At 38.0% G+C, this 27,241-nt stretch overlaps 1 protein-coding gene across 1 annotated transcript in view; it reads right to left on the reverse strand.

Moving 5' to 3' along the window:
• The window catches only part of CAND1 (cullin associated and neddylation dissociated 1), a 45,568-nt gene extending 18,777 nt beyond the window's left edge, over positions 1-26,791 (reverse strand). Inside the window, exons 1-4 of the mRNA XM_032288147.1 lie at positions 26,298-26,791; positions 14,036-14,179; positions 2,561-2,715; positions 222-345 (exon numbers count right to left, since the gene is read on the reverse strand). Coding sequence (XP_032144038.1) covers positions 222-345; positions 2,561-2,715; positions 14,036-14,179; positions 26,298-26,365 — 491 coding nt within the window. The 5' untranslated portion in view covers positions 26,366-26,791. The remainder of the gene's footprint in view (positions 1-221; positions 346-2,560; positions 2,716-14,035; positions 14,180-26,297) is intronic.
• Between the last annotated feature and the right edge of the window lie 450 nt (positions 26,792-27,241).

Genomic DNA, 27,241 nt, shown 5'->3' on the forward strand with positions numbered 1-27,241 from the left:
ACAAACTTTATTAAAGAACTACAAAATGTTTACTATGCAATATTATATACTTATACATAAGTGTAATTAGTTTATTTCCTCCTCACTCCTAATCACACAAATTTATAAAAGAGCCATCATTTAAAAAGGAATAATTTTTGACCAAGTTTACTAGAAAAGGTTTTTAGTAAATCAATGTAATATCTATATTAAAAGTAATGCAAATAAACAGGCACACTTACCTGCTCAACATATCAGCCATAATATCCAAGGCTTCTAGCTGAACAGAGACATCTTCCTGCTTTGCTATTGCACTGGTAAGACGTCCCGTAATCTTTTTACATACGTTAGCAGCTAATGCAGAGCCTGCATGAATAAGAAGCATAACTTCAAAGCAAGCATGTTGAATTCTATCTCATATTCATGGTAGTTACCAAATATTTAACAACTCCACACTTGATCGTGAGACACAAGAGACTCATGGCAGAAAAACACATCTTTTGAAACAGGCTGCTTTTCAATAAAATAATGTATTAGAAATAAACAAGAATTAGGCCAAATATTCAAGAACTCCACACTTGATCATGAGACACAAGAGACCCATGGCAGAAAAACACTTCTTTCAAAGCAGGCTGCTTTATAATAAAATAACTTATTAGACATAAATGAGAATTAGAGATGACAACTTCAGAAGAAGTAAAGGAGGGAAAACAATACGGATGTCAGCAATTTCTACTGGATTAATAGTAGATACTATAGATAACTATTAATAGTAGATAACTATTCTATCTATCAGATAATCTGTATGCACTGGTATGAATGCTAACTATGGGGCCAGTTGTAACTATAGTGCTTGCACCCAGCGTTGACTAAAAAGCAGCAAGGAGAGTTTTCTCTATTTGAGTATTTTCTATTAGACTAGGCTTTCAAACTTCAGTGAATTAAAAAGCATATACTCTGAGCTCCAATGCTTGGCATGTTCTTAAATTAAAAAAAAAAAAGGCCCCGCTCGGTAGCTCATGCCTGTAATCCCAGCACTTTGGGAGGCCAAGGCGGGTGGATCACAAGGTCAAGAAATCGAGACCATCCTGGCCAACATGGTGAAACCCCGTCTCTACTCAAAATACAAAAATTAACCAGATGTGGTGGCATGCGCCTGTGGTCCCAGCTACTCGGGAGGCTGAGGCGGAAGAATCACTTGAACCCAGGAGGCGGAGGTTGCAGTGAGCTGAGATTGCACCACTGCACTCCAGCCTGGCAACAGAGCAAGACTCCCTCTCAAAAAAAAAAGAAAAAAAAGATAACCCTAACTTTTAATAAGGTCATTTCCAACCCAAAGAGTACATAACTTCATTATAAAGCAGAAATCTCATTCCAGAACTCATAAATCAGAATTACTACTTAAAGTAGGTCATGTTGTTACTGAGAGAAAAAAAGGAACAATTAAGAATCTGAATGGTTAAAAAAATTCTTGTAAGAACCAGAAACTGGCTCAATCACAAACACATTTCAATGAGAGAAAAACAGTAAAAAAATATACATAGCTAACACAATTATAAATAATACACTTCTGAGTTGGTGAACTGTTTTATTGAAATAAGCAACTATTTAATAAGGGTAAAATAACACTGGTATGATACACTGGAGAAAGCATCCTTTTTGGATTAAAAGATAATGGATTTGAATCTTTACCCAATTAGCCACCCAACTTTGGGTGAATTAACTTTATCTCCCTCAATTTCAGTTCCCCCATCTACAAACTAGAAAGAATAGTAAGACCTCCCATATGATTGATGTTTAGACTAGTTATATGTATGCAGCATTTAGCAAGAAAACTAGCACAGTGAATGATTTAAGTAAATGAGTGAAAATAACATACCCAGACTACATTATTATTAATCTAAATCTTCACATGAGATAGGCGATAATCTCACTTTTTGCAGATAAGACAATAGCTTTTAGCCTGCTAATTTTGGCAACAGTTTAGTAGTCAAGACCGGTTCTAAAATTTATATTACCTACACATTTCTATTAGAGGCCAAAAGCTATAATTAGTGGACAAATTCATTAATTATAGTTTTAAATTTGTTCAATTACAGAGTAGCTGTTAAAGGCTCAGCTTTAATTAAAGCTACTAGTAAACTGAACTATTTCGCAGCTACGTCTGAACTGTGTTAAATTTTATGTAGCAAATACTGACGCAAAGTGAAATTAATACTGGAAATAGAAAACTAATCAGGACGCATTATTTTGGTTATCTCTTCCCTAACCACATAGGTTAGCATAACTCTAATCTGCAGTCATGGTACACACAGTATAAAATTTTGCTCCAACATATAAAAGTCCTTCACTGACATTCATATGACATACAAGTTCAATGAAAACATTCATTTAACAGCTAATTTACTTCTAAGAAAAACAAGGCTTCAAGCTTTAATTTTCTTAATTGTTCAAAGGGATTCCTAGGAAGATCTGTAAGGACAGCCACCTCCCTCCCTCCCTTGCCAGAAGAGGAAAAAAAAGTGGGAAGAAATACCTCCACATAAAAAGAAAATAGGAAGGAAAATATGTTCTTGCTTACCACTGGAAGCTGGAGGAAGTTCTCCAATCACTGTTTTAAGACCAATACTTGAAATGTCCCGAAGTTGTTCTTTATCAGAAAGCATGTTAGTGCAGAGGGTATCTACAATTGTCTCTACTTGGTATTCTTTCACTTTACTCACTAAAGGACCAAGACTGTAATACAAAGGAGAAATTGTTTTAAAAAATCTAGATAAGCACATAAGAAGGAAAATACATAAGTAGAAATATTAACCTTTCTGCCTAGAACTGTCAATATAAAGTATATACAATGTCTGTATCATAAATAGTATACAAATAAGGATGTTAAAAAAAAATTGTGATTGGTGATTTTTGCAGTTGGTTTCCAAGTTTTTCTCACTGATTTCCATCCTAGTATCATGAAACTGAAGATGCTTTCCATATCATACCCCTAAAGCTAATTAGTTGACAAATACACAGAAAACCTATTTCTTTTTCTTTTTCTTGAGAGAAAGGGTCTCACTGTTGTTTACAATGGCCTTGAACTCCTGGGATCAAGTGATCCTTCCACTTCAGCCTCCTGAGTAACTAGGACTACAAGGGCACACCACCATGGCTGGCACAAAACTTTTTAATAATAAAAAGGTGAGGCTAGATGTGGTGGCTCACGTCTGTAAGCCCAGCACTTTGGAAGGCCAAGGCAGGTGGATCACTTGAGGCCAGGAGTTTGAGACCAGCCTGGCCAACATGGTGAAATCCCATGTCTACTAAATATACAAAAAAATTAGCTGGGCATGATGGTACATAGTCCCAGCTACTTAGGAAGCTGAGGCACAAGAACTGCTTAAACCAAGGAGGCGGAAGTTGCAGTGAGCCGAGATCATGCCACTGCAATCTAGCCTGGGCGACAGAGGAGACTTGTCTCAAAACTAAATAAATAAGTAAATGGAAGTTCCATCCAATACATAGGTTTAGCATCCCTCATCTGAAAATTCAAAACTCTTTGAGTGCCATGATGGAAAATTCCAAACCCAACCTCATGTGCTGGTCACAATCAAAACTTTGTTTCATGCACAGAATTATTTTTTCCTCTTCCTATCCTCAACGTACATAATTACTAAAAATATCATATAAAATTACCTTCAGACTATGTGTATAAGATACATATGAAATATAAATGAATTTCATGTTTAGACTTGGGTTCCCTCCCCAAGTTATCTCATTTTGTATATGCAAATATTCCAAAATCTGGAAAAATACAAAATACTCTGGTCACAAGCATTTCAGATAAAGGACACCAAACCTGCAAATCACTTTGCCAACGTTGACCCTTTCTTCCTATTACCAAACACCACCTCATGAACCAAAAGAATTTCCACTGCCCTTGAGTCTCCTTAATTTATAAAACAATGTGCTTTAAAATTTTCTTGTCTAAATGTTAAAAGCATAAAGTAATTGGTTGTAAAGACGAAAACGGGTGAATGCTACCCTGTGCTCCTAAAACACTCTGCATATACTTTTCTCATTAGTATTAAGGATGTTGTTACAAATTTGCATTACGTCCACCAATTGAACCACTTCTTGAGGATGGAGAAAGTCCTTCCTTTGTGTCATTCCCATAGATTTCAGTAGGTAAGTTTGGTACATGAACATTCATTAAGACAGCAATCCCACACTGTTGGTGGGAGTGTGAATTAGTTCAACCACTGTGGAAGATAGTATGGTGACTCCTCAAGGATCTAGAAATAGAAATTCCATTTGACCCAATAATCCCATTACTGGGTATATACCCAAAGGAGTATCAATCGTTCTATTATAAAGACACATGCACAGGCATGTTCATCGGGCACTGTTTACAATAGCAAAGACCTGGAGCCAACCCATATGCCCATCAATGATAGAATAGACAAAGAAAATGTGGCACATGTACACCATGGAATACTATGCAGCCATAAAAAACAATGAGTTTGTGCCTTTGTAGGAACGTGGATGAACCTGGAAATCATCATTCTCGGCAAACTGACACAAGAACAGAAAATCACACACCGCGTGTTCTCACTCATAGGCGGGTGTTGAACAGTGAGAACACTAGGACACAAGAGGGTAGCATTACACACTGGGGTCCACTGGGGTTGGCTATAGGAGGGATAGTGGGAGTGAGGGTGGGGGAGGGATAATGTGGGGAGAAATGTCAGGTATAGGTAATGGGATGGTGGCAACAAACCACCTTGCCATGAATGTACCTATGCAACAATCTTGCATGATCTGCACATGTACCCCAGAATCTAAAGTACAATAAAAAAATAATAATAATAATAAGACAGCAGTTACCAACCATTGTGGCAGCAGGAACCAATTTCATGGAAGACAGTTTTTCCACGGATTTGCAGGAGAGGAGGTTCTGGGGTAAATTGTTCAACCTCAGATCATCAGGCATTCATTTCTCATAAGGAGCACACAACCTAGATCCCTTGCATGCACAGTTCACAATCAGGTTTGTGCTCCTATGAGAATCTAATACCACCACTGATCTGACAGGAAGCAAAGCCCAGGCAGTGATGCTGGCTCGCGCGCCGCTCTCCTCCTGCTACACGGCCCACTTTCCAACAGGCCAAGGATCTGTACAGGTCCACAGCCCGGGGTTTAAGGACCCCTATATTAAGAAATCACTGTGTTCAAAATTATTGAATAACAAAGGCAGTATGGCCCCTATCTTCAAAAACTTAACCACCTGGCTGATGAACTAAGGAACTCACTTAACTATTTATGAAATAAGGCATTCACTACCCTGGCATGATTAAAAACAAATTAAAAAAAAAATAAAAAAAAACCTTTTAAATGCAATGTCAGCATTTACAGGGTAAGAGATGGAACAGTAACAGTCAGATTCTTAAATATTAAGCTTTTTTTTTTTTTTTTTTTTTGAGACAGAGTCTTGCTCTGTTGCCCCGGCTGGAGTGCAGTGGTGCAATGTTGGCTCACTATCACCTCAGCCTTTCATGTCTCAGCCTCCGGAGTAGCTGGGACTACAGGTGTGAGCCACCACGCCCAACTGATATTTATCTTTCATGAGATACAGTTAGAAATGAAAAGCATTTTAAATAAGGAAGCAAGTTCTTGTAAACACCAGAGACTAAAAGTAGAATGCATATTGAAAGAAATTAGGAGTAAAATGAACTGCTGGATACAAAAGGCAGATGGAAAACACCACAGGAAAAGTAACCCCCTAGGATATTATAGAGAACTTTTAAAGTCTGGTCAATGACTTTAAATGTGATAAAACTGGAAGCCAATTTATTTTTTCAAGTATAAGTGACATGATGAGAATAGTTTAATTTGATAAATGCTCAGATCAATGTCTTAAATAGATGCTCGATTGATGACTGTTGACTACTTGACCAGAGAAGTAGTAGGCAGAACAATCTAGAGATTTAAAAGAAAAAAAAAAAAAAAACTGAAAGGTTAAATATAGCTTAATCCAAAATGAAGGCAGTGATAACTGAAACATGGCAGATACAGGGGAAGACCGAATATAAAGTAATGAAAATTGGGAGTGGAGTTCATAGGAACTCAAAAATGAATTTAAAGAGTTCTAGCTTTCAGCAGGATAGTGGTGACTCACGCATGTAATCCCAGCACTTTGAGAGACTGAGGCAGTTAGGCTGCTTGAGCTTACCCAACCTGGACAACATGGCGGAACCCTGTCTCTACTAAAAATTCTAAAATTAGTTGGGTGTGGTAGCGTGCACCTGTGGTCCCAGCTACTTCGGAGGCTGAGGTGGGAGGATCACTGGAGCCCAGGAAGTCAAGGCTGCAGTGAGCCATGACCACACCACTGCACTCCAGCCTGGGTGACAGAGTGAGACTCTGTATCAAATATAAAATAAAATAAAAATAAAAAATTTAAATGCTGTATTTAAAAACTAAAAATAAAAAAATAAAGGGCAGAAATTATAAAACTGAGTAAATGAAAAAACAAGATTTAACTGCCTGCTATCTATAAGAAACTATTAAAAAAACAGATAAAATAAAAAAGATACATTATGCACATACACCAATCTTGAAACAAACTGGAGTGGCTATATTACTAACATCAGAGAAAATATATTTCAAGGTAAGGTGTATTAGTAGAGAAGAGGAGAAACGTCTTATACTCATAAAAGGGTCATATCAAGATGACATAACTATTATAAATGTGTATGTACCTAGTCATTGACAAAGACTCTCTCCTTGACCAAACTTTACTAAGACTCGTCTGAGCCCTCTTCTCAACAAGCAGTTCTTGACCCTGGGCCCCTGTCCTTGCCAGTCTTGCACAGCCCTATTGTAGTGAGAATCTCACCACCCTTGATGTTTCTTCTTAGTAATGTTCCAATCTCTGACTGACTTTCTGCTTTTCGGCTATAAATGCCCACTTGTCCTAGTATTTGAAGTTGAGACCAATCTCTCCTATTCCAATAGTCTTTACACCTATCACAACAATCCTGCTTAAAGTATTTCTTACTGTTTAAACAAATGTCAGAACAATTTTGTCTATAACATTATACAGCTTTGCCAGGCGCGGCGGCTCACAACTGTAACCCCAGCACTTTGGGAGGCAGAGGTGGGTGGATCACGAGGTCAGGCCATCCTGGCCAACATGGTGAAACCCCGTCTCTGCTAAAATATAAAAAATTAGCTGGGTGTGGTGGAGCGCACCTGTAGTCCCAGCTACCTGGGAGGCTGAGGCAGAGGAATTGCTTAAACCCAGAGGCGGAGGTTGCAGTGAGCCAAGATTGCGCCACTGTACTCCAGCCTGGCAATAGAGCGAGACTCCATCTCAGAAAAACATTAAACAGCTTCAAAATGCAAGAAAAAGAGACTAATATTACTATAGGGAAAAAGTCATAATTGAAAGTTTTAACATACTTCTCACCAGATCAACTAAACAAAAATTCAGAAAGGATGGCCAGGCATGGTGGCTCACATCTGTAATCCCAGCCCTTTGGAAGGCTAAGGTGGGTGGATCACTTGAGGTCAGGAGTTTAAGACCAGCCTGGCCAACATGGTGAAACCCTGTCTCTAATAAAAATGCAAAACTTAGCTGGGCGTGATGGTGTGCGCCTATAACCCCAGTTACCTGGGAGGCTGAGGCAGTCTGAGAATCGCTTGAACCTAGGAGGCAGAGGTTGCAGTGAGTAAATTCCAGCCTGGGCGACACAGTGAGACTCCATCTCAAAAAAAAAAAAAGCAGAAAAGATATAAAACTGAACACTATCAACTACCTTGACCTCATATTTATAAAACATTTTACCCAACAACTGCAGAATATACTTTCTTTTTGAGTATATATAAAACATTTGCCAAGCTCGCCACAAAACAAATCTCAATAAATGTTAAAAGAAAGTGCCCTGACCACAGTAGAATTAAATTGGAAACCAGTAAAAAAAGTAGATAACTTCCAAATATTTGGAAATTGCTTCTAAGTAACAAATGGATTTTTAAAAATCACATCAAAAATTAAAAATATTTCAAACTGAATAATGAAAATATCAAAATTTGTATGATGTAGCTGAAGACATACTTAGAGGAAAATATACACCTTTATATGCTTAAATTAGAAAAAAAGCCATTAGGAATGCAATAATCACAGAAGAAATCAATGAAAGAGACAACAGACAGACAAAATAAATAACACTTTATGTCAGGTCTTTGATAAGATTAGTAAAGTTGGTAAGTTCCTGATTCAATTAACTGTTGATTTTTAAAAAAGGAACACAAATTATCAAAATCAGGATTGAAAAGAGAGGGATATTCACTGATAACATGTTGTTTAGGTAGAAAATCCTGAGGACTCAGCAAAAACGACTTTGACAAGGATGAGATAATATGGTTCATGGTTGAAAGACTAAGTATTTTAATATAACGTGAATTCTTCTCAAATATTTCTAAAGTTTCAACAGAATTCCAATCAAAATTCAAGCAAGCTTCTTTTTAAGAATAAAAGTTGACAATTCTAAAATTTACATAGAAATATAAAGGACCTAAAAAACTAAACTAATTTTTTTTGAGAGTGAGTCTCACTCTGTGGCCCAGGCTGGAATGCAGTGGCATGATCTCGGCTTACTGCAACCTCCGCCTCCCGGGTTCAAGCAATTCTCCTGCCTCAGCCTCCTGAGTAGCCAGGATTACAGATGCGCACCAACACACCTGGCTAATTTTTTTTTTTTTTTAGTAGAGATGGGGTTTCACAGGTTGGTCGGACTGGTCTCAAACTCCTGACCTCATGATCCACACACGTTGGCCTCCAAAAGTGCTGGTATTACAGGCGTGAGCCATGGCACCCAGCTTAACTACTCTTCAGAAAGGAAGACGAAAGCTAGAGAACTTAAAATATCTTTTACTTTACATTTAAGATCTAGACCCGTGTTTCTCAACAGGGCAATTTTTGCCCTCCAAGAGACATTTGGTAATGCCTGGAGACATTTTTGATTATCACAATTGGGAGGGAATACTACTGGCCAATACCGAGTAAAGGCCAGGAATGCTGCTAAACATTCTAAAATACACAGAATACACAGCTCAACAACAAAGAATTATCTGGCCCAAAGAGTCAGTAATGCCAAAGATATTAAACTCCTGAGCTACAATGAATGCAAGTGTTGTACCGGTATAAATATAGACAAAGCAATGGAACAAAACAGCATCTACAAGTAGACCCACACTTTTATAGTCAATTACTTTTTTGACAAGGATGCCAAAGTAAATCAGTGGGGAAGGAAGATCTTTCCAATAAATGGTGCTCCATCAACTGGATATCCATTTGGGGAAAAAAAGAAAAAGTTAATTTCTGCCTCACATCCTTTGCAAAAATAAATACAAGATCCATCATAGAACTAAAAGTAAAGCTAAAATTAGAAATCTCATTTGGAGAAAATCTTTACAACCTAAGGTAAACAAAGATTTCTTAGAACACAGAAAATAGCCATAAACAAAAATTTAAATTAACTTACAAATTAAATCAAACTAAACACTAATTTGAAACCAAAATTTAAAACTTAAGCTCATCAAATTCAGAAAAGAACTACAACTTCACAATAAAAAGTCCACATACACACAAAAATATAGCCAAACAACACATGAAACAGTGCTTGACATTATTAATTATCAGGGAAATATAAATTAAAACCACACTCATACACTTACTGAAGTGGCTAAAATTAAAAACTGACACAACCAAATGGCTGGTGAGAATGTGGAGCAACTGGTACTTTCACATAAAATGGTAGACAGACTTTGGGAAACAATTTGGCATTTTCATAAAATACTAAGTGAACAAGAGCAGTTTCACTCTTGGATATCAATAAGAAATAAAAACACATGTCCTAAAAGGGACTTGTACAGGAACATTCACTGTATATTTATTCACAGTAGTCAAATCCATGAAAGAAACCAAATGAATAAACAAACTATCAATATACTAATTAATAAAAAGGCATGAGCTACTAATATAAACAACATGGATTAATTTCTGGTATTATGAGAGCAAAAGTAGCCAAATACAAGAGCACATACTGTGTAATTCCATTTATATGAAGTTTTTTAACAGGCAAAGCTAATTTAAGGTAAATAAAACCTGAATAATAGTGACCTTGATTGGAGATGTTGTACGATAAAATTATACAATTTTGAAAAAGGTCCATCATTTTCCCAGTGATGCTACTTTCATAACATACTTTACATTCTATTTTACTTCACTGGTCTATTAATGCTCCACTGCCTCACTGCTTTGATTATAGAGACATAATATTTATAGGGCTAACCAACACCTTTCTACCTGCAGCAGTTTTCTGCTTTTTCAGCATTTTCTTGACTATCTTCAGCACATGCTTTCTCTCAACCCTAATATACTTTATAGTCAATTTGTCTAGCTTCTAAAAAAAACTTAATGATTTTTCAAGTTAGGTTAGCATAAAAGTAACCTGAAGAGAACCAAAAACTTTATGGTGTAGAGTTGTCCCATTCAAGGACATGAGATGTCTTTCTGTTTGTTCAAGTACATTTTTGTATCTTAAAGTATTTAAAAATTTTTTTCCCATAAATTTGGAACAGAAAACTGTAACCTTACCTTATACCACACAACACTGCAATCCATGGTCACCATTATAACATTTCTTGTTACATTTATTCCTGTGTATTTTGTCTTTCTATTGCTGTAATAAATGGGTGTTCATTTCCATTATGTCTTCTAATTGGCTATATGAAAAGCTAATGATTTTCATATCAGCAAATGAAAAGCTACTGTATCAAAAGCTTATATGAAAAGCTACTAATTTTGTAAATTTTACATCCTATCTCACCGAATTCTTATTGTAAATTCAATTTTTCTTAATTGACTTGTTTTTCCCACTTAAACTTTTCAATTCTTATGCCTCTAATTTTCCTCCCACCCCTGTCCTACAGTGGTTAATACTCTCAAAAGAAACAACAGAGAGATGCACATATTTGCCTTGTCCCTGACTTTAGGGTGAATGTATCTGGTATTTTATAACTTTTGGGCTGAAGTAAGAGAGAGAGAGAGAGAAAGAGAGAGAGAGAGTGTGTGAGTGTGTGTGTGTGTGTGTGTGTGTGTGTGTGTGTGTGTGTGTATTATACTCCTTTAATGTAAAAGAAAGGACCTATCAATTCCTATGTTGTTACATGTTTTACCTGGAACACATGAATTCTGTGAAGTGGGATAATATATCTTCAACTTGTTTTTAACTTAATGTCAAATCAAGTATGCTGGTTTTTGGAAGTTCTTCACCTCTCTAATTATAGTAAGTAAGCTAAGTGCTTTTAGCTTTGTTTTAATCAAGAGTCAATGCTGACTCTTATCAGTGTCTTGATAACTAACCAGATAGTTTTTTTCTCCCTTTGACCTATTAACATAATAAAACAACTTCATTAATAAAGCAAATAATACTGAACTACCCCCCCTTATAATCTTGGGGTAAACTCTACTTGGTCACAGTATGTTACTCATAATACACTGCTATATTTTACTTTGAACATTTAAATGAAGCTAGTCTATAATTTTCTTTTAAGTGTTATCATTAGGATCTGTCATCAGTATTTAAAGTGTGGAAGGTTTTCATACTTACCCTACGTTGTGGAACAGTACTACAACTCTCTGTACTGGAATTATCTGTTCTTTGAGGTTTTAAAGAACAGAAATATTTCTGGACCTTTCTTTTGAGTGATTAATTCTTGTTGAATTTTTCCAAAAACTGAAAATTTTTGTTCAATTTTTCCAATTTTTTTTATATGGCTGTTTTATTATTTATTGGGATTTTCCCTCCTCCAAGATTCAGCTCTTAGATTATTTACTCATTACCATTTTATCTCCAATATATTTATTTATATCCTACTTCCTTTATTTTCTTGAATATATGTTATTTCTTCCCAACTCCTCTAATTATAAATATAAAAGATCAACAAAAGGTCAGGAAACTCAGGTTCCTAATGAGTAAAGATACATACTAAAGTGACTAAGAACTACATACCTCCCAACTCTCAATTTGGGACAAAGAACTTTTTTAAAGATTTTTTTTTTTTTAAAAACTTGAGAAACATACAGGACATACTCTGAACAAAGCTTAATTTTATTAGGCACATGGCAAAAAAATTAAAAGATAAGAAAATTAAACTAAAATTACTGACTCAACTGTATTATTCTACACCACCACTGTTTTTTTTCTTTTTTGAGACAGAATCTCGCTCTGTCGCCCAGGCTGGCGTGCAATACCGCTATCTCCGCTCCCTGCAACCTCTGCCTTCTGGGAACAAGAGATTCTGCTGCCTCAGCCTTCCGGAATAGCTAGGATTACAGGCATGCACTACTACGCCCAGCTAATTTTTGTATTTTAGTAAAGACAGGGTTTCACCATGTTGGTCAGGCTGGTCTGGAACTCCTGACATCAGGTGATCTGCCTGCCTTGGCCTCCCGAAGTGCTGGGATTACAGTTATGAGCCACCACTCCTGGCCTACAACAGCATTTTTTGAAAGACCCATTTTATTTTAAACTTGCAAATATTCCAAGTTAAAAATATCTGTATTGCATGTCTAGAAATTCTATGCTGACCAATTATTTCTCATATTTTTATTTACTCTTACAAGAGATATGTAAAAGTTTAGGCTAAAACAAATTTAAAATCCTTTGAAAAGGAGTAACAATGGGATGTTGTATTTAAACTGACACCAAATATAATGATGTACAAAAAGACATAATTCCACAACTTTTATAAGGCTAAAGGTTATATAAATAACTATGTAAATTAAGAGTTTCCTTTTGTTTTGTTTTGTTTTGAGATGGAATCTCGCTCTGTTGACCAGGATGGAGTTCAGTGGCTCGCTCTCGGCTCACTGCAACCTCCGCCTCCCGGGTTCAAACGATTCTCCTACCTCAGCCTCCTGAGTAGCTGGACTACAGGCTCATGCCACCATGCCCTGCTAATTGTTTTATATTTTTAGTAGTAATGGGTTTCACTGTGTTAGCCAGGATGGTCTCAATCTCCTAACCTCGTGATCTGCCTGCCTCAGCCTCCAGAAGTGCTGGGATTACAGGTATAAGCAAAAAGGTTGACATTCATAAACTAAATTAATGTTAATGGAATTTATTGAGAACTCAAATTCTTTACCCTACTAAAAATTAGACCAAACTGCCAACATCATGCATAGCAGGAAGCTCCCACTGCATAGTATACAAAAAGGCAATCAGAATCTCCATAACTCTTAAAAAAGACTCTGTAACTATTGTATCATTAGTGTTGTTTTGAGTTAATGATGGTTTAAGTGCTGCTATTCTTTATTAAGAATTTTATTAGTAGTAGTTCTTTGGCCAGGCACAGTGGCTCATGCCTAAAATCCCAGCACTTTGGGAGGCCAAGGCGGGAGGACTGCTTGAGTCCAGGAGTTCAAGACCAGCCTGGGCCACAAAGTAAGACCTTGTCTCTACAAAAACATTTTGAAAAATGAGGCAGAAGGATTGCTTGAGCCCAGGAGGTCAAGGCTGCAGTGAGCTGTGATCATACCACTGCACTCCTACCTGAGTGACAGGGTGAGAGCCTGCATTTAAAAAAAAAAAAAAGGAATTTTATTATTAGTTTTTAATTTTCCTTAATCATTTGGTTTTAAAATTTCATCCCTACTGGAATACAGAGACAGATTGAGACAAGTAGGCCTTTAATCCAGCTAAAAATGTAGGCTATGGTCAAATGAGAATCATTGTTTTTGGAGTTCCCTACATGTACTTCCTAAGAATTAAAAAAAAAAAAAAAATACGATGAAAGGCCACATTTAGCAAGTTATATGCTGTAAGGAAATATATTACATGTACCATATACAAACAGTAAACATTAGTCACCTAAAAATTCTAAATACAAACATGAGAAAGACACAGTACAAGACTAAGATAATTTACTACTTATCATAGAGATTTTAAAAACAGGGTTGGGGGAGCAGGGAGAAAGACTCAACCAGTGAAAAACAACTTACCATTTGACAGCTAAATTCTGTACTTCTCCATTTTTATCTTCCAGTAACTTTAAAATCATTTTCACTACTTTCCTTTCACTATCATCATCCAACTTGATGGAATCTTTCTGCAGTTCCGTCATCAAATCATTTGTAGCCATAAACCTATCAAAAAAATAAAATGTGTTAACTGTAAAATTTTATAAGCATTAATTTTAAAAGCATGATTTTTCAAATTCGGTGCTATACCATTCACTCAACAGGAACATCCTTTATTACAAAACTCATCCACTTTTTAAAAAAGTGATCATAAATTTAATCTAAAAGCTACCAAGGAAAAGAGCAATAATGTACTTAAAATTCATTGTACCCAGAGAGAGAGAAGGTGACAGATTTTTAAAGTACTGATATGCTATATGAGGTATCATTATCCAAAATTATTTTCCCCAGGTTGGTCTTGATTCCAAATTGACTAACAGGACCTACAGTGAGTACTCTTTCATTCTAATTAATTGCATCACTGCTTTTTGGTGTGAAAACCTCCTCTTTACTTTTTCTTTACATAAGATTTGAATTCTATCTAGGAAGCCCTTAACCATAAACATTAGGATCACTAAGAGCATCTGCCAAACATTAGGACATCCAAAACAAGTATGTTGCAATGGGGGTGGGGTGGTGGGTGAGTTACATATTACTGGAAATTTTCCACAATACCCATACCCATCGCCAGGTATGAGATTTCTTTTCTTCTTCTTAAGAGCAAGTATTACTCTGTCACCCAGGCTACAGTGCAGTGGTGGAGTCTTGGCTCACTGCAACCTTCAACTCCCAGGTTCAAGCGATTCTCCTGACGCAGTCTCCCAAGTAGCTGGGATTACAGGTGCCTGCCACCACGCCCAGCTAATTTTAATCTTTTTAGTAGAGATGGGGTTTCACCATGTTGCCTAGGCTGGTCTGGAACTCCTTATCTCAGGTAATCTGCCCGCCTTGGCCTCCCACAGTGCTGGGTTTACAAGTGTGAGCCACCTGCTAGCCACCAGGCTTATTTTCAAAATAGTGAAGAGGGGATTCTAGAAAGTAGCTCCCCCGACATCTCCCGCTTCCCCTCCCCTTAAGAACCACTGCCAAAAGAAGGTTTAAAACTGAACAGCCTGGCAAAAATACAGTGATCAATCATCTAATCTCAGCTTTAAATGAAATAATTGAATAGTAGACAAGGTAAATAGAGTCTCAGGTAAAATAAGGTATAGAGTCTCAGATGTTTTTCTCCATATGTCTTACCAAACAATTCATTGTTTTAAAAGTGATTTCTCAGAATATGAAATAATCACATTGAAATAAAGCCCTAAGACCTCTTTAAAAGCCAAATGAACTTTTCCCATAATTCTTGGCTCCCCTACACTTATGGAAACAATCCAACTAAGATAACTAGTTAATGCTCTTTTCTTTTATTCAAACCAGATCCAGTTTTAGTAAAAATACATTATTTTGTACACTACAGAGAACTGTCAAAATCTATGTTAAAATAAAAAGACTATTACAGTTGAACTGATAAACAGCTATGGAGACAATCCAGCCACATGGGTAATAAACTATGTGGTAAAGGTTGGCAAAACAAGTTAATAATTTAGAAATTCATTATATGTAAGGTAATTTGAAGGATAATTCCAATAACTAGTATAGTTCATTTAATGCTGATCTGACAAAGTTTTACACTACATGCAAGTATGTATTATGGCAAAAAACCACAATTACTTTTACAGCAACCTAATAGTTCAATTCTTACCACATTCTGTAAAATTGCTTATTTTTTAAAAAGCTTATATTTACACTGGGGCTTATATTTACATTATAATACAAGATCAATTTAGCACATACTTTTAAATGGACACAGCTCTCCTAATTGGAAGCCCCTTCCCCATTTTATAATGTGACAAAACAAAATTAAAACTACATGACTAATTTTCATTAATATTCTGGAAAGTGAAAAAACTATATAGCACATTAATGCAGGTACTCCTGCACACAAAGTACTGAAAACATCTTAACCATTTTACTTAAATAAAATTCATTCAATGACGATAACAGTTATGACCTTTAAGAACCGCTGCAATGCCAGTTATCTGTTTCCAGAGAAAAAAATGATGATCAATTTAAGTAAAAAAACATAATCCCAAGCAAAAAGTTGTTTTATGATTCTGTATGGTTCTACTGGCACAAATTCATTCTTTACTTATTATTTATTCACTGCCTATTAGGTAAGAAACCCTAGAGGAAGGAATAAAAAGTTGGCCTCCCCAACTTCAAAGAGCTTATATTGTAATAAAGAAGTCTACTGATTTTCAAAAATCATTAATGGTTAAATATTATTTTAAAAAGTTGAAATGACCACTATCAAAATTAGTAACAGATATTTTTAAAACGCAGAAAAAGTAGATTATTATAATACCAAGAGTTATTTTTCAATGGTGACCCTGAAATCACAAAAGTTCTGGGAATAATTTATTCCTTCTGTAAATTTTATATTAAAAATTAATACTATTAATCTTATTAAGGAAGTTATTTGACCAGTATGAAAGCTGTCCATGGCATATCCATGTCTCTTCAGCATTTACTTTTTTAGGTATGGTGCTAAGGGCACAAATCTCAATCTTACATATTTTATAAAACACTACTCAAGAGTATATGGAAATTATCACACCAAAGAGTTGACTGTTAAGTTGGATCTCAAAGGATAAATAGGGGTTTGCATGGGAAAAATTGGTTTGGTATTTAAATTACTTTTTTCTTTTTGGTGGTGGGGAAGGACAGAACACCTAAGAGTGAAAGACTAAGGAAAGAGTTAAGCATGTAGAGCACAGAAACCTAATAGGAAAATAATGGGAATATAGGTTGAGGTCAAGATGGGAAGGGCCTTACATATTCATGCACCATGTAATGAGAACCTACCACGTAACGGGTACTATACTAGTTGTCGCTGATACAATGGCTAATCAAGGCACACACAATTCTTGCTGTCTTTGAGCTTATATTACAAGAGGCATATTAATTTTTTAAATTGAACATATGAGTAAGCACCTGTAGAACTAAGAATTAAATGCTATGAAGCAAAGGAGCGTGTTATCAAGAAAACACTATAAAGCTGGGCGCAGTGGCTCACGCCTATAATCCCAGCACTTTGGGAGGCTGAGGCAGGCAGATCTCCTGAGGTCAGGAGTTCGAGACCACTCTGGCCAACATGGTGAAACCCCATCTCTATTGAAATTACAAAAATTAGCTGGGTGTGGTGGTGCACACCTGTAATCCTAGCTACTTGGGAGGCTAAGGCAGGAGAATCGCTTCAACGCAGGAGGCAGAGGTTGCAGTGAGCCAATATGGAGCCACTGCACTCCAGCCTGGGTGACAGAGTGAGACTCCATCTCAAAAAGAGAAAACACTATCAAAATAACATTACGTAGACTGGATTGGGAGTTGTGTCAGGAAAGACTGATCTAAAGAGTGAGGGCTGGGCTCAGTGGCTCACAACTGTAATCCTAGCACTTTGGGAGGCCTAGGTGGGTAGATCATTTGAGGTCAGGAGTTCCAGGCCAGCCTGGGCAACATGGTGAAACTCTGTCTCTTCCAAAAATACAAAATTAGCCAGGCATAGTGGTACATGCCTGTAATCCCAGCTATTTGGGAAGCTGAGGCAAGAGAATCGCTTGAACCCAGGAGGCGGTCGCTTGAACCTGGGAGGCAGAAGTTGCGGTGAGCCGAGATCATGCCACTGTACCCCAGCCTGAACAATAGAGTGATACTCCGTCTCAAAAACAAATAAGGACTGGACAGAATTATCATGAAGCAGGGGGAAACTGGTAAACAAGGGCCAGGAATTTAAAGGATTTGTAGACCATATCAGGATTTTTGCCTTTATTCTAAGAGCAATGGGAAGCTACTGAAAAACAACTGGGTTACATACAGGGAATAAATGTAATGATCAGATTTATATTTCAGAAACATTACTCCAGCTACACTGTGGACCATACTTTGGAGAGAACTACGCTTTATTTGGCCAGACTGACTGGCGACTAGTTAGAACTGAGAAATTATGATAGCCCAAGTTAGGGTTATAGAAATTAATGAAGATGGAAAAAATTGACACACAGTTGATCCTCATAATTCCCAGATTCCCTATTTGCAAATTCACATACTCCTTAACATTTATTTGTAACCCCAAAATTAATGCTTCCTATTTCACAGTAATTTGCAGATGAGTGTAGAATGGTGAAAAATTTGAGTAATCCAACACATACATTCCCAAATGTGGTGGGACAAGGCAACACTCTGCCTTCTAGCTCCAGCTCTCACGTTGTTAACAAGGATCTTCTTCTTGGCCTATTTAAGCCCATGTTTTTCACGTTTGTGCTTTTTGTTGGTGCTGTTATTTAATATGGCCCCAAGCATAGTGCTGAAATGCTGCCTAGCATTCCTAAGTGCAAGAAGGCTATAATGTGCCTTCTGAAAAAAAACACATGTTAGATAACCTTCTTTATTTGCTGTGAATTCAATGTTAATGAATCAGCAATATATATTAAGTAAGGCATCTTTAAAAGAAACACTCATAAAACAAGGTTACAAACTCATCAACTGATTAAAACACTGTGACTCATAGAAACCTTATTCCATAATTCCCTCAGAAGCAATGCTGGCTAACTCAGTGTTTTCAGTAACTTTACAAAACATACTACAAATAATGAGAACTAGTTGGTCTGAATTTTACAAATTAAAATTAATAGTTCTTCAAAATGGATTAGATACAGGGATGGTAAGGATGACCTAGAAGGAAAGATGTAAAAGGAAAACCACAAGACTGGGTATTAGAGTCAGCTGATGTACCCTTGTCCAGAGTCTTAATATTACCGTGCAACCACTGTCACATCAGATGGATAAACTGCTCATCTTACGATAGAAGAAAGGATTAACTTTGGTCAAACTGCAAACTACACTGAATGGAAATGCCTCTGATCTTAATAAAATCTCAGCCATAGTGAAGATGTGAAAATCAAAAATGAATGTCCTGCAGCCCAACTTCGTCTGCCCTTGGCCAAAAGTGGGCACTGATAAAGAAAAAAACAGCAGCCCCCACAGTCCAGAAACTTATCTGAGATTCAGACATAAACCTCAATGTTATTACCAACTGATCTGATGCTTACCAGCTAGGGCATATTGTTTTTTTTGGACACAAACAATTTCATAGAACATCCATTTCGGACAAGGTCACTGAGCAACACAAAATACCTAACATTCCGCTCTTCAATTAAATGACTGATACTTCTTTACCAATTACAGCTTTTCCCCTGCTTAGGTCAGCCCTCCCTATAAAATTTATTAAGATGCTGAATCATGGAATTGCCCTCACCTTCTGACAACATTCAATCTAAAGCAAAGCTTCACTTCCTTAGACTCTTCCCCAAATTACTCAAATGAATAGATTCCTTCTAACATCCTCTGATACCCTCAAGTGTGTGTTCTCCCTGACTATTATGGATAATAAACCCAACTTGGTCAGGATGCCCATATAAGAGAATTCCAAGAAGGAAAAAATGGTTTAAAAAAAATGCTTAAATACCAAATAGATGAGCAAAGAAAATATCCACTAAATGAGTTACATTAGGAGACTAGGGAGACTGTTAGGGATTTTAGGGAGAGCAGTTTCTGAAAGTTCAGATGGGCAACAGCTAAGAGATTTGGAGTTCGTCTTGTAGTGAATAGAAATTAGTGAGGGAGGTAATGATCAGCTGCAATATTCAGGAAAATATATTTTTTTTTTTTTTTGTATTTTTAGTAGAGACAGGGTTTTACCATGTTGACCAGGATGGTCTCGATCTCTTGACCTCGTGATTCACCCGCCTCGGCCTCCCAAAGTGCTGGCATTACAGGCCCGGCCTCAGGAAAATATTCTAATGGCCAGAGGGAACAGACTGGATTTAGGAAGAGGCCTGAGGCAGCAAGATTAATTTGAGAAATACTCATCAGAAGACTAAAGAAGACAAACAACAGAAGGGTGACATGAAGGTTTTCTGCCTGTGATTTTAAATGAATGGTAATTTAACAGGCCAAAATAAGGATAAAGGCGGCATAAGATGGGAAAAGTAAAAGGTAAAAGGTTACATTTCAGACTTCAATGGAATTCCCAAATTGATACGACCTGCAGGCAGTGCCATCTCATTCCTTTATTCAAGTATTTTAGCGGGACCAACATAAGGAACTCTGCTCTGCAAATACAGCGATGAATAACACACAGTCTGGAACTTACACTAGATCTAGGCATGTGCTAGATCTTAAACATTTAGCTTACTCTATTGGACTATGGGAAGCACTTTTTCATCTTTAGAAAATCCAACACAGAAAAGCAGAAGCAATGGTAGAGATAGACACCTTGCACTCACAGTAACTCTCAACACAGCTTCTCCCATCATACATAAACACAATTTTACTCTTGCCTTCAACCAGAAATCTAGTTGATATGGTCTTTTTTTTTTTCTTTTTTTCCAGACAGAGTCTCACTCTGCCACCCAGGCTGGAGTGCAGTGGTGTGACCTCGGCTCACTGCGACCTGTCTCCTGGCTTCAAGCAATTCTGCCTCAGCCTCCCGAGTAGCTGAGATTACAGGCTTGCACCACTACACCTGGCTAATTTTTTGTACTTTTAGTAGAGACGAGGTTTCACCATGTTGGCCAAGCTGGTCTTAAACTCCTAACCTCAGGTGATACACCCGCCTTGGCCTCCCAAAGTGCTGGGATTACAGGCGTGAGCCACTGTGCTCGATTGATATGGTCAATTTTACCACTCAGTACACCAATTACCTTTCAGAGATCCTGCACAAACACCACTGCTATTTCACTTTTCCTCGTTAATTCCCCCCTTAGAGTGCTATGAATTCAGTTGGAATAGTCTTTTTTTTTTTTGAGACGGAGTCTCGCAATCTTGGCTCACTGCGACCTCCACCTCTGGGTTCAAGTAATTCTGCTGCCTCAACTTTGCGAGTAGCTGGTATTACAGGCGTGCATCACCATGTCCAGCTAATTTTTGTATTTTAGTAGAGATGTGGTTGTCCAAGCTGGTCATGAACTCCTGACCTCAGGTGATCTGCCCGCCTCGGCCTCCCAAAGTGCTAGGATTTAAAGGCATGAGCCACTGTGCCAGGCCTAAATTGGAATAGTCTTAATATTGTTCATGTAAAGAAATCTAATTTTTACCATTCTTTCTTCCCAGTTTTCTCTGTGAGGTCCCTTTTTCCTCTTTTCCAGTGGTGAGCCCTAATCACTGTTGATAACCAGTTATTATAGCATATATCAAGAAAAAACACCTAAGTAAAATCAAGAAGGTTACTGCCATCTACCTGCTGAGTATTTTAAAAGGTCCCCAGAAATCACCTTCTTAATCTCTGCAAATGTATTTCTGATTAAACCTGCTTTTCTTCAAGCACAAGTACTTAAGATAATTTCATTGTTTCCTGTCATGTTATTATAAATGCCCACACTGTGCTTTCAGCTATGTGATAGGATCTCTAAGGTTCCTTCCAGCTCTGAAAACCTATGATTCCTTAACAGGTTTGAGATTTTTTATAAGCATTTTAAACAGTTTCCAAAAGAAAATACCTCCCAATATCCAAAACACTTAAATAAATAAATCTGGTAATATAAACCTTTAAAAATTGGGAAACACTGCATTCTACAATGTAGTAAATTATTTTAAGAAAAGCCTATCGAGTGGCATATAAACAAATAGTTTAGGTGATTTTACAACAGTTTCCTGGAGGTTCCTAAAATCCCTATATAATCGAACTAAAATCCAATTCTACTTCAGCAACTACCTACTGAGAACCCATATGGTCAAGAGCCAGACAAAGAGAAGGATTCCATTTAGTATGACAAGGTCCCTATTCTTAAGGAGTTTGGTGGACAATATCCATCCAGCTACAGTCAAGATTATCTATTCCCTCTTCCCCAGTGAAGTTTTGTATCATGTGCTTTTATTCTTGTATTCATTTTCTCTTTCTACCTAGCGTTTCATTTTCAACACCTAGCTCAGATCTGTCCATGGACATGAATCTTCTTCCTTTAATATTCTCTGCCACTTAATGCTCGACAATTACATATTGCCCTGGGTTATTCATCTTTTCACAATAGTGTTTTAACTATTCAACAAGCATGTAGATTAGGGAACTGCACACTAGATCTTAAACTTTTTGTAGTCCTTGTCAGGAATTATTAAAGGCATATTCTAGAATGAAATATTCTATAAGCCTAATTTTAGAGGGAGCTGAAATTTAAGGCCTGCATCTTAACATCCCCTAGTCTAAACCCTGGAGAAGTGGCATAGATGGGTAGTTAAGAGTTCATGCTCTGGAGGTAAAGAGATCCTGTAAGTCCCAGACCTACAATCTAACTGACCTTGAACAAATGTCATTTCTCTCCAAATCTCAGTTTTTTCAACTGTAAATGAGATTGTTATTCTCATTTACTAAAGTTGCAAGGATAAATAAAAATCAAGCTCACAGTAAGCACTGATATTAACTATTATGTATATACAGAGAACTTTATTTTCTTTAGCTCTTGATTCCTTGGAATACTTTCAATCAATTGGTGGTTGAAGTATATGAAAACAACTGGCCGGGCACAGTGGCTCAACCCTATAATCCCAGCACTTTGGGAGGCCAAGGTGGGCAGGTTGCTGGAACTCAAGAGTTTGAGACCAGCCTGGGAAATATGGTGATGCACCATCTACAAAAAAATTACCCAGGCATGGTAGTGCATGCCAGTAGTCCCAAGTACTCTGGGGCTGAGGTGGGAAGACTGCTTGAGCCCAGTAGGTTGAGGCTGTAGTGAGATTGTGCCACTGCACTCCAGCCTCAGCCACAGAGTGACACATCTCAAAAAAAAAGAAAGAAGAGAGAGAGAGAACGAGCTGAACTTATTTATCTCAAGCCACCAAATATTCAATATTAATATTCACAAACAGAGTGTCACATGATTCATCCACATTAAAGCTTTCACTCTGGTATCCACCAAATCCCCTACCTATTGGCTACATTATAAGTTTTACTCTTTACTCCTTTATGGAACACGCATCCCTAGAGGTCCTTAAAATAACTATATACACTGGTGTAAATCTTTTCTGGCAAAAGTCTCAGTATACTCCAGAAGTGTTTCTTTTTGGGAGGAAGTGATGAGAAGCACTGTTCTAAGGTACTGCCCCAAAGAATGTTGCTTCATTTTTCTTCTGAAGGTTTATTTGAATTAGCATCCATTATTTTAAAAATAATAACTTTTCACTAGACCAAGGCTAGTAGGTAACAGGCACTATCCTGGTAATTAGAATACACAAACGCCTCCCCCTAAAAGAGCTCCTAGTCTTTTTTTTTTTTTTCTCTGTATATGGCATCAGAGTTCCTAACATCGACATTTCTCATCCTAATGCTTTCCCCATTTCTCCTAAGTCTTAATATCCCAACTTTAAATAATGTACAACACTAAAACACAAAAGAAATATTAGGCAATTTTTTTCAATAAATTGAGCCTATTAAGTCCTACAAAAAGACTCTTTTAAAATGCTGAAATTTCCAAATTTTTAAGCCTGCATTCATTCCTTTACCTTCTCTGTATTAATGGATGATGTATTATCTAAATAGACCTGAAATTTTATGCCTATAAGCAACCTTTTGTAATTAGTCATGTCCACGCCTCTCAGAAGAGAAAATCTCAAATTAAGTAGCTTGCATAAGATCTTACAGTTGATAACAAAGACTCACACATGATTAGAACCCAGATCTTGTGACTAGGTCAACTTCTCTTTGGACTCTACCATGAGGAGAATAAAATTTGCTCTTCATTTTGGCAGCACTGTTTTCCTTCTTAGTCCTTAGGACAGGTAGGGTGCTTTGCACATATTGGTCATTCCATGTTAATTAACTTTGCCTTCAAGATCCTTCTAGTGCTAGGTATTTTTAAATATGCAGCCATAAATCTTGGTATTTAAGCCAAAATAAACTTCTAAAGAGAACAAAGTATTATTTTTTTAAAAAAAGAACAAATGTATTAAAATAAATGCCTATACTAAAAATATCAAAAAAAATTTCAAAATACTTGACTCCAAACGCTATTTTAATTCTTAAATGTCTGTTTAAACTGAATACATAAAGTGCTTTAGTTCCAAAGACTTGTGTATTAACTAGATGGCTACAGCGTATTATAAAAATGTTTTTTAGAACAGTTTAAAAAAACCTTAATTTTGTCAAATTACTGAAAATCACTTACTGCTCTTAAACATACCTTGTTTAACATTCACCAACTATTAGAAATATATTAATATTACACCAATACTCCAGACAATGTTAATTCAGCACAACCAAAATTCATAATCTTTATCAAATTCAGCATTGACTGTCATTTCATAGAGGATTATTTCTTTCATATAATTTATTTTTTTAAAAAACTAGATATGTATATGTTATCTTTCACAGGAAATTTAAGAAAGCAAGCTTTAGTCAATAATCACATGTATGGTATCACCACATTTTTTTAGCCTTTCTAAACTTATTACCCATACAGAAGTCTTACTAGTTGAACTCTATTATTACAAAGTGTTACCTTTAGCCTGAAACTGACCACAATCAGAATAAAATTTACTACTTTTACAGGATGAGCCAAACTGACAGCAAGAGGGAGGAAATCACGCCACACATCTTTGACTTGAATCGGAAGCTAGCAAAGCCCCAAAGAGAATCAAACAGCATTCCAATCCGTAAAACAACACAAAACTTTTATTTCCCCCAAGAATCTTAATTTTGGTCCTACAACTAAACAAATCTAAAATACCCAAAACAAACCTATGTCACTTCCCAAAAGTTACAATCTAAAATTTTTACCATTAGGAAACTGGCTTTTAAGTGTTAAATACAACAGTTAACAGCTGCCTAGGTAGAAATATTTTTTTAAGTAATACGAGGTTTTGTGTTCATTGCCTGTTTTAATAAGCCAGTATATCAATTTAATCAGGAATACAACTACTACGTTTTCATGGTTCTCCTTTCACATATCTGAAAAGTTCTTCCCAGTCCACACGGTTTGGACATATTTTCAGGAGTTAAAACATATTGTTCATATAAAACAAACAAGCTCTTTAGCCACAATTTTAGTTGAGGACTATTTGTTCTTTCCTTTAAAGTGCACCCAAATTACAACCACTGAAGCATTAGAGAACAAAACAGGCATAAGGAAATAAACAGCCTTTCTTTCTTTTTTTTTTTTTTTTTTTTTTTTTTTTAGGTCGAGAACGTATTTGTGAAGAGATGGGAGGCGGGAAAGAATGTAACAATCGCCATAGCATGCAAAGAAAAAAACGAGAACCTGTAAAAATATAACAAATCTTCACTATGCATATTACAACAATTTGGAACATTTACAAATCTCCTGAACAGAATTGCTGTAACAACACTTCACATTCAGCAGCTCCGTATTAAACATCCCTCCCTGTTGAAGAAGATCCGTCTGCTACCATTCAGATCCAGCAATTCACCCCTTTGGTAGTGATTCTGGATATAAGGACGTGAGACCGAAATCCCGAGTTCCTAAGTGGGTTTTACCTGACGAGGGGAACTGACAGTGATGCTGGCGGGAAAACCCTACGAGCGAAGTTTCCTCCATCCTGGCTCCCCTCCCCCTTCTTCCAACCTTCACGAAAAGAAATAATCCAAAAAAGAAGTATATAACCCCATCAGCCAAGAGCCCAAAAGTTCATCGTTCCACCTGAATGCAGCCAGGCCCACGAGCACCTGCGGGCAGGGAGGAGAGTACTGGGTCCCCCAGCAGCTTGGGCCCCAGCGAGCAGAGCGGCCTAGCGCCGCAGGATGGCAAGCGGGTAGGCCCGGAGCCCGGTCTCCCCGATAGAGCAACTCCGTTCTCCACAATGGTGGGTAGTTTCGCCCCTTCGCGCTACCAGAGACAGGAGAATCGCCTCCCAGTGGGGCACGGGGGAGGGTCTGGGGGCGCTTAGAGACGCAAAAGGGGCCTGGAGACCGCGGCGGGCAACGGCCTAGGGGAAAGAATGGGGGGAGGCGGTTGCAAGAAGGGAGAGGAAAGGGCCCCGCCGGGATCCAAAGGCCAGCGGAGCGGTGGGCTAAAGACCTCGGGGCAGCGAAGCTACTGGCTGCGGCCGAAGGGGTGGGGCAAGGCCTGAGTGACGGCCAGGGCCGCGGCTGGGGGAACCCAGAGGTGGAGTGAGGGTCGGATCTCGGCCTCACCTAAAGTCCTTGTCGCTGGATGTCATTTTTTCCAGCAAATTGGAAATGTGGTACGAGGCGCTCGCCATGTTGACGGCCTCGCTCCCGCCCGCTGGCGCTGCTGGAGCTGCTGCCCGCTGCCGCCGCCGCCGCTGGAGCTCCTCCTCTCGCTCGCTGCCGCTCCCGCTTCCAGGGTCGCAGCGCGACGCCGACGCTGACTAGGGAGGCGCCTCGACAGGCTGCCCCCTCCCCGGCGAGGCGTGGGCCTGTCCCGGGGTAAGCCGAGGCTACCGGGCCTGCCTAACGACGGCGCTGTTCGCGGGAGGACGAGCTCATGGGCGGCGAGGCGTACAGCACGGCTACTACGGGTAACCAAACCCTTACACTCAGGGCCGTCTCGCTCCCACTCCCTCCACACTCGCTCCCTAGGGCAAAAGGCCAAAGCCCGCCTACTTCGCTCCGGGGGCGGGGGCGGCAGACGCAGGACGCTACGGAAAGCTAAGGTCAGAGTTCACGAGGCCTCTTCCAAGCACGCTGCGGACGAGAGTTAAAGCACAATTTGGTTGGCTGAAGTCTGTGTCAATTTTCGCCTGACCCGCCTTTCGGAGGCATGACAATGACTAAAAGGAGCTGTTCTCGCGAGACTTTAAAGTGACGGTTAAAGGAAAGGAATGGAACATGTAGGCCTTAATCTGAAAATAACTTGATTATTTAGTGACATTAAGAGAAAAAGATTACGATCCTTGAGAAGGGGAAAGCCTGGGAGTAACGACAATTAAGGAGTTAGCTTGCAGAACCAACGTAAGAATTATAACAGGGAGCTTTCGTTTGGGATCAGACGCGTGGCCTGTATTGCTTTAACCACAGTGGTGTAATGGTGATACATGAAAACCACAAATCCCAGAATTCAGTCGGGTGATACACTGGCTCAGAATGTGATTGGCTGCGGGAACTTGTAGCTTTTT

This window comes from Sapajus apella, unplaced genomic scaffold (genome assembly GCF_009761245.1).
Source record: "Sapajus apella isolate SASKATOON/1434 unplaced genomic scaffold, GSC_monkey_1.0 scaffold2, whole genome shotgun sequence".
NCBI lineage: Eukaryota > Metazoa > Chordata > Mammalia > Primates > Cebidae > Sapajus > Sapajus apella.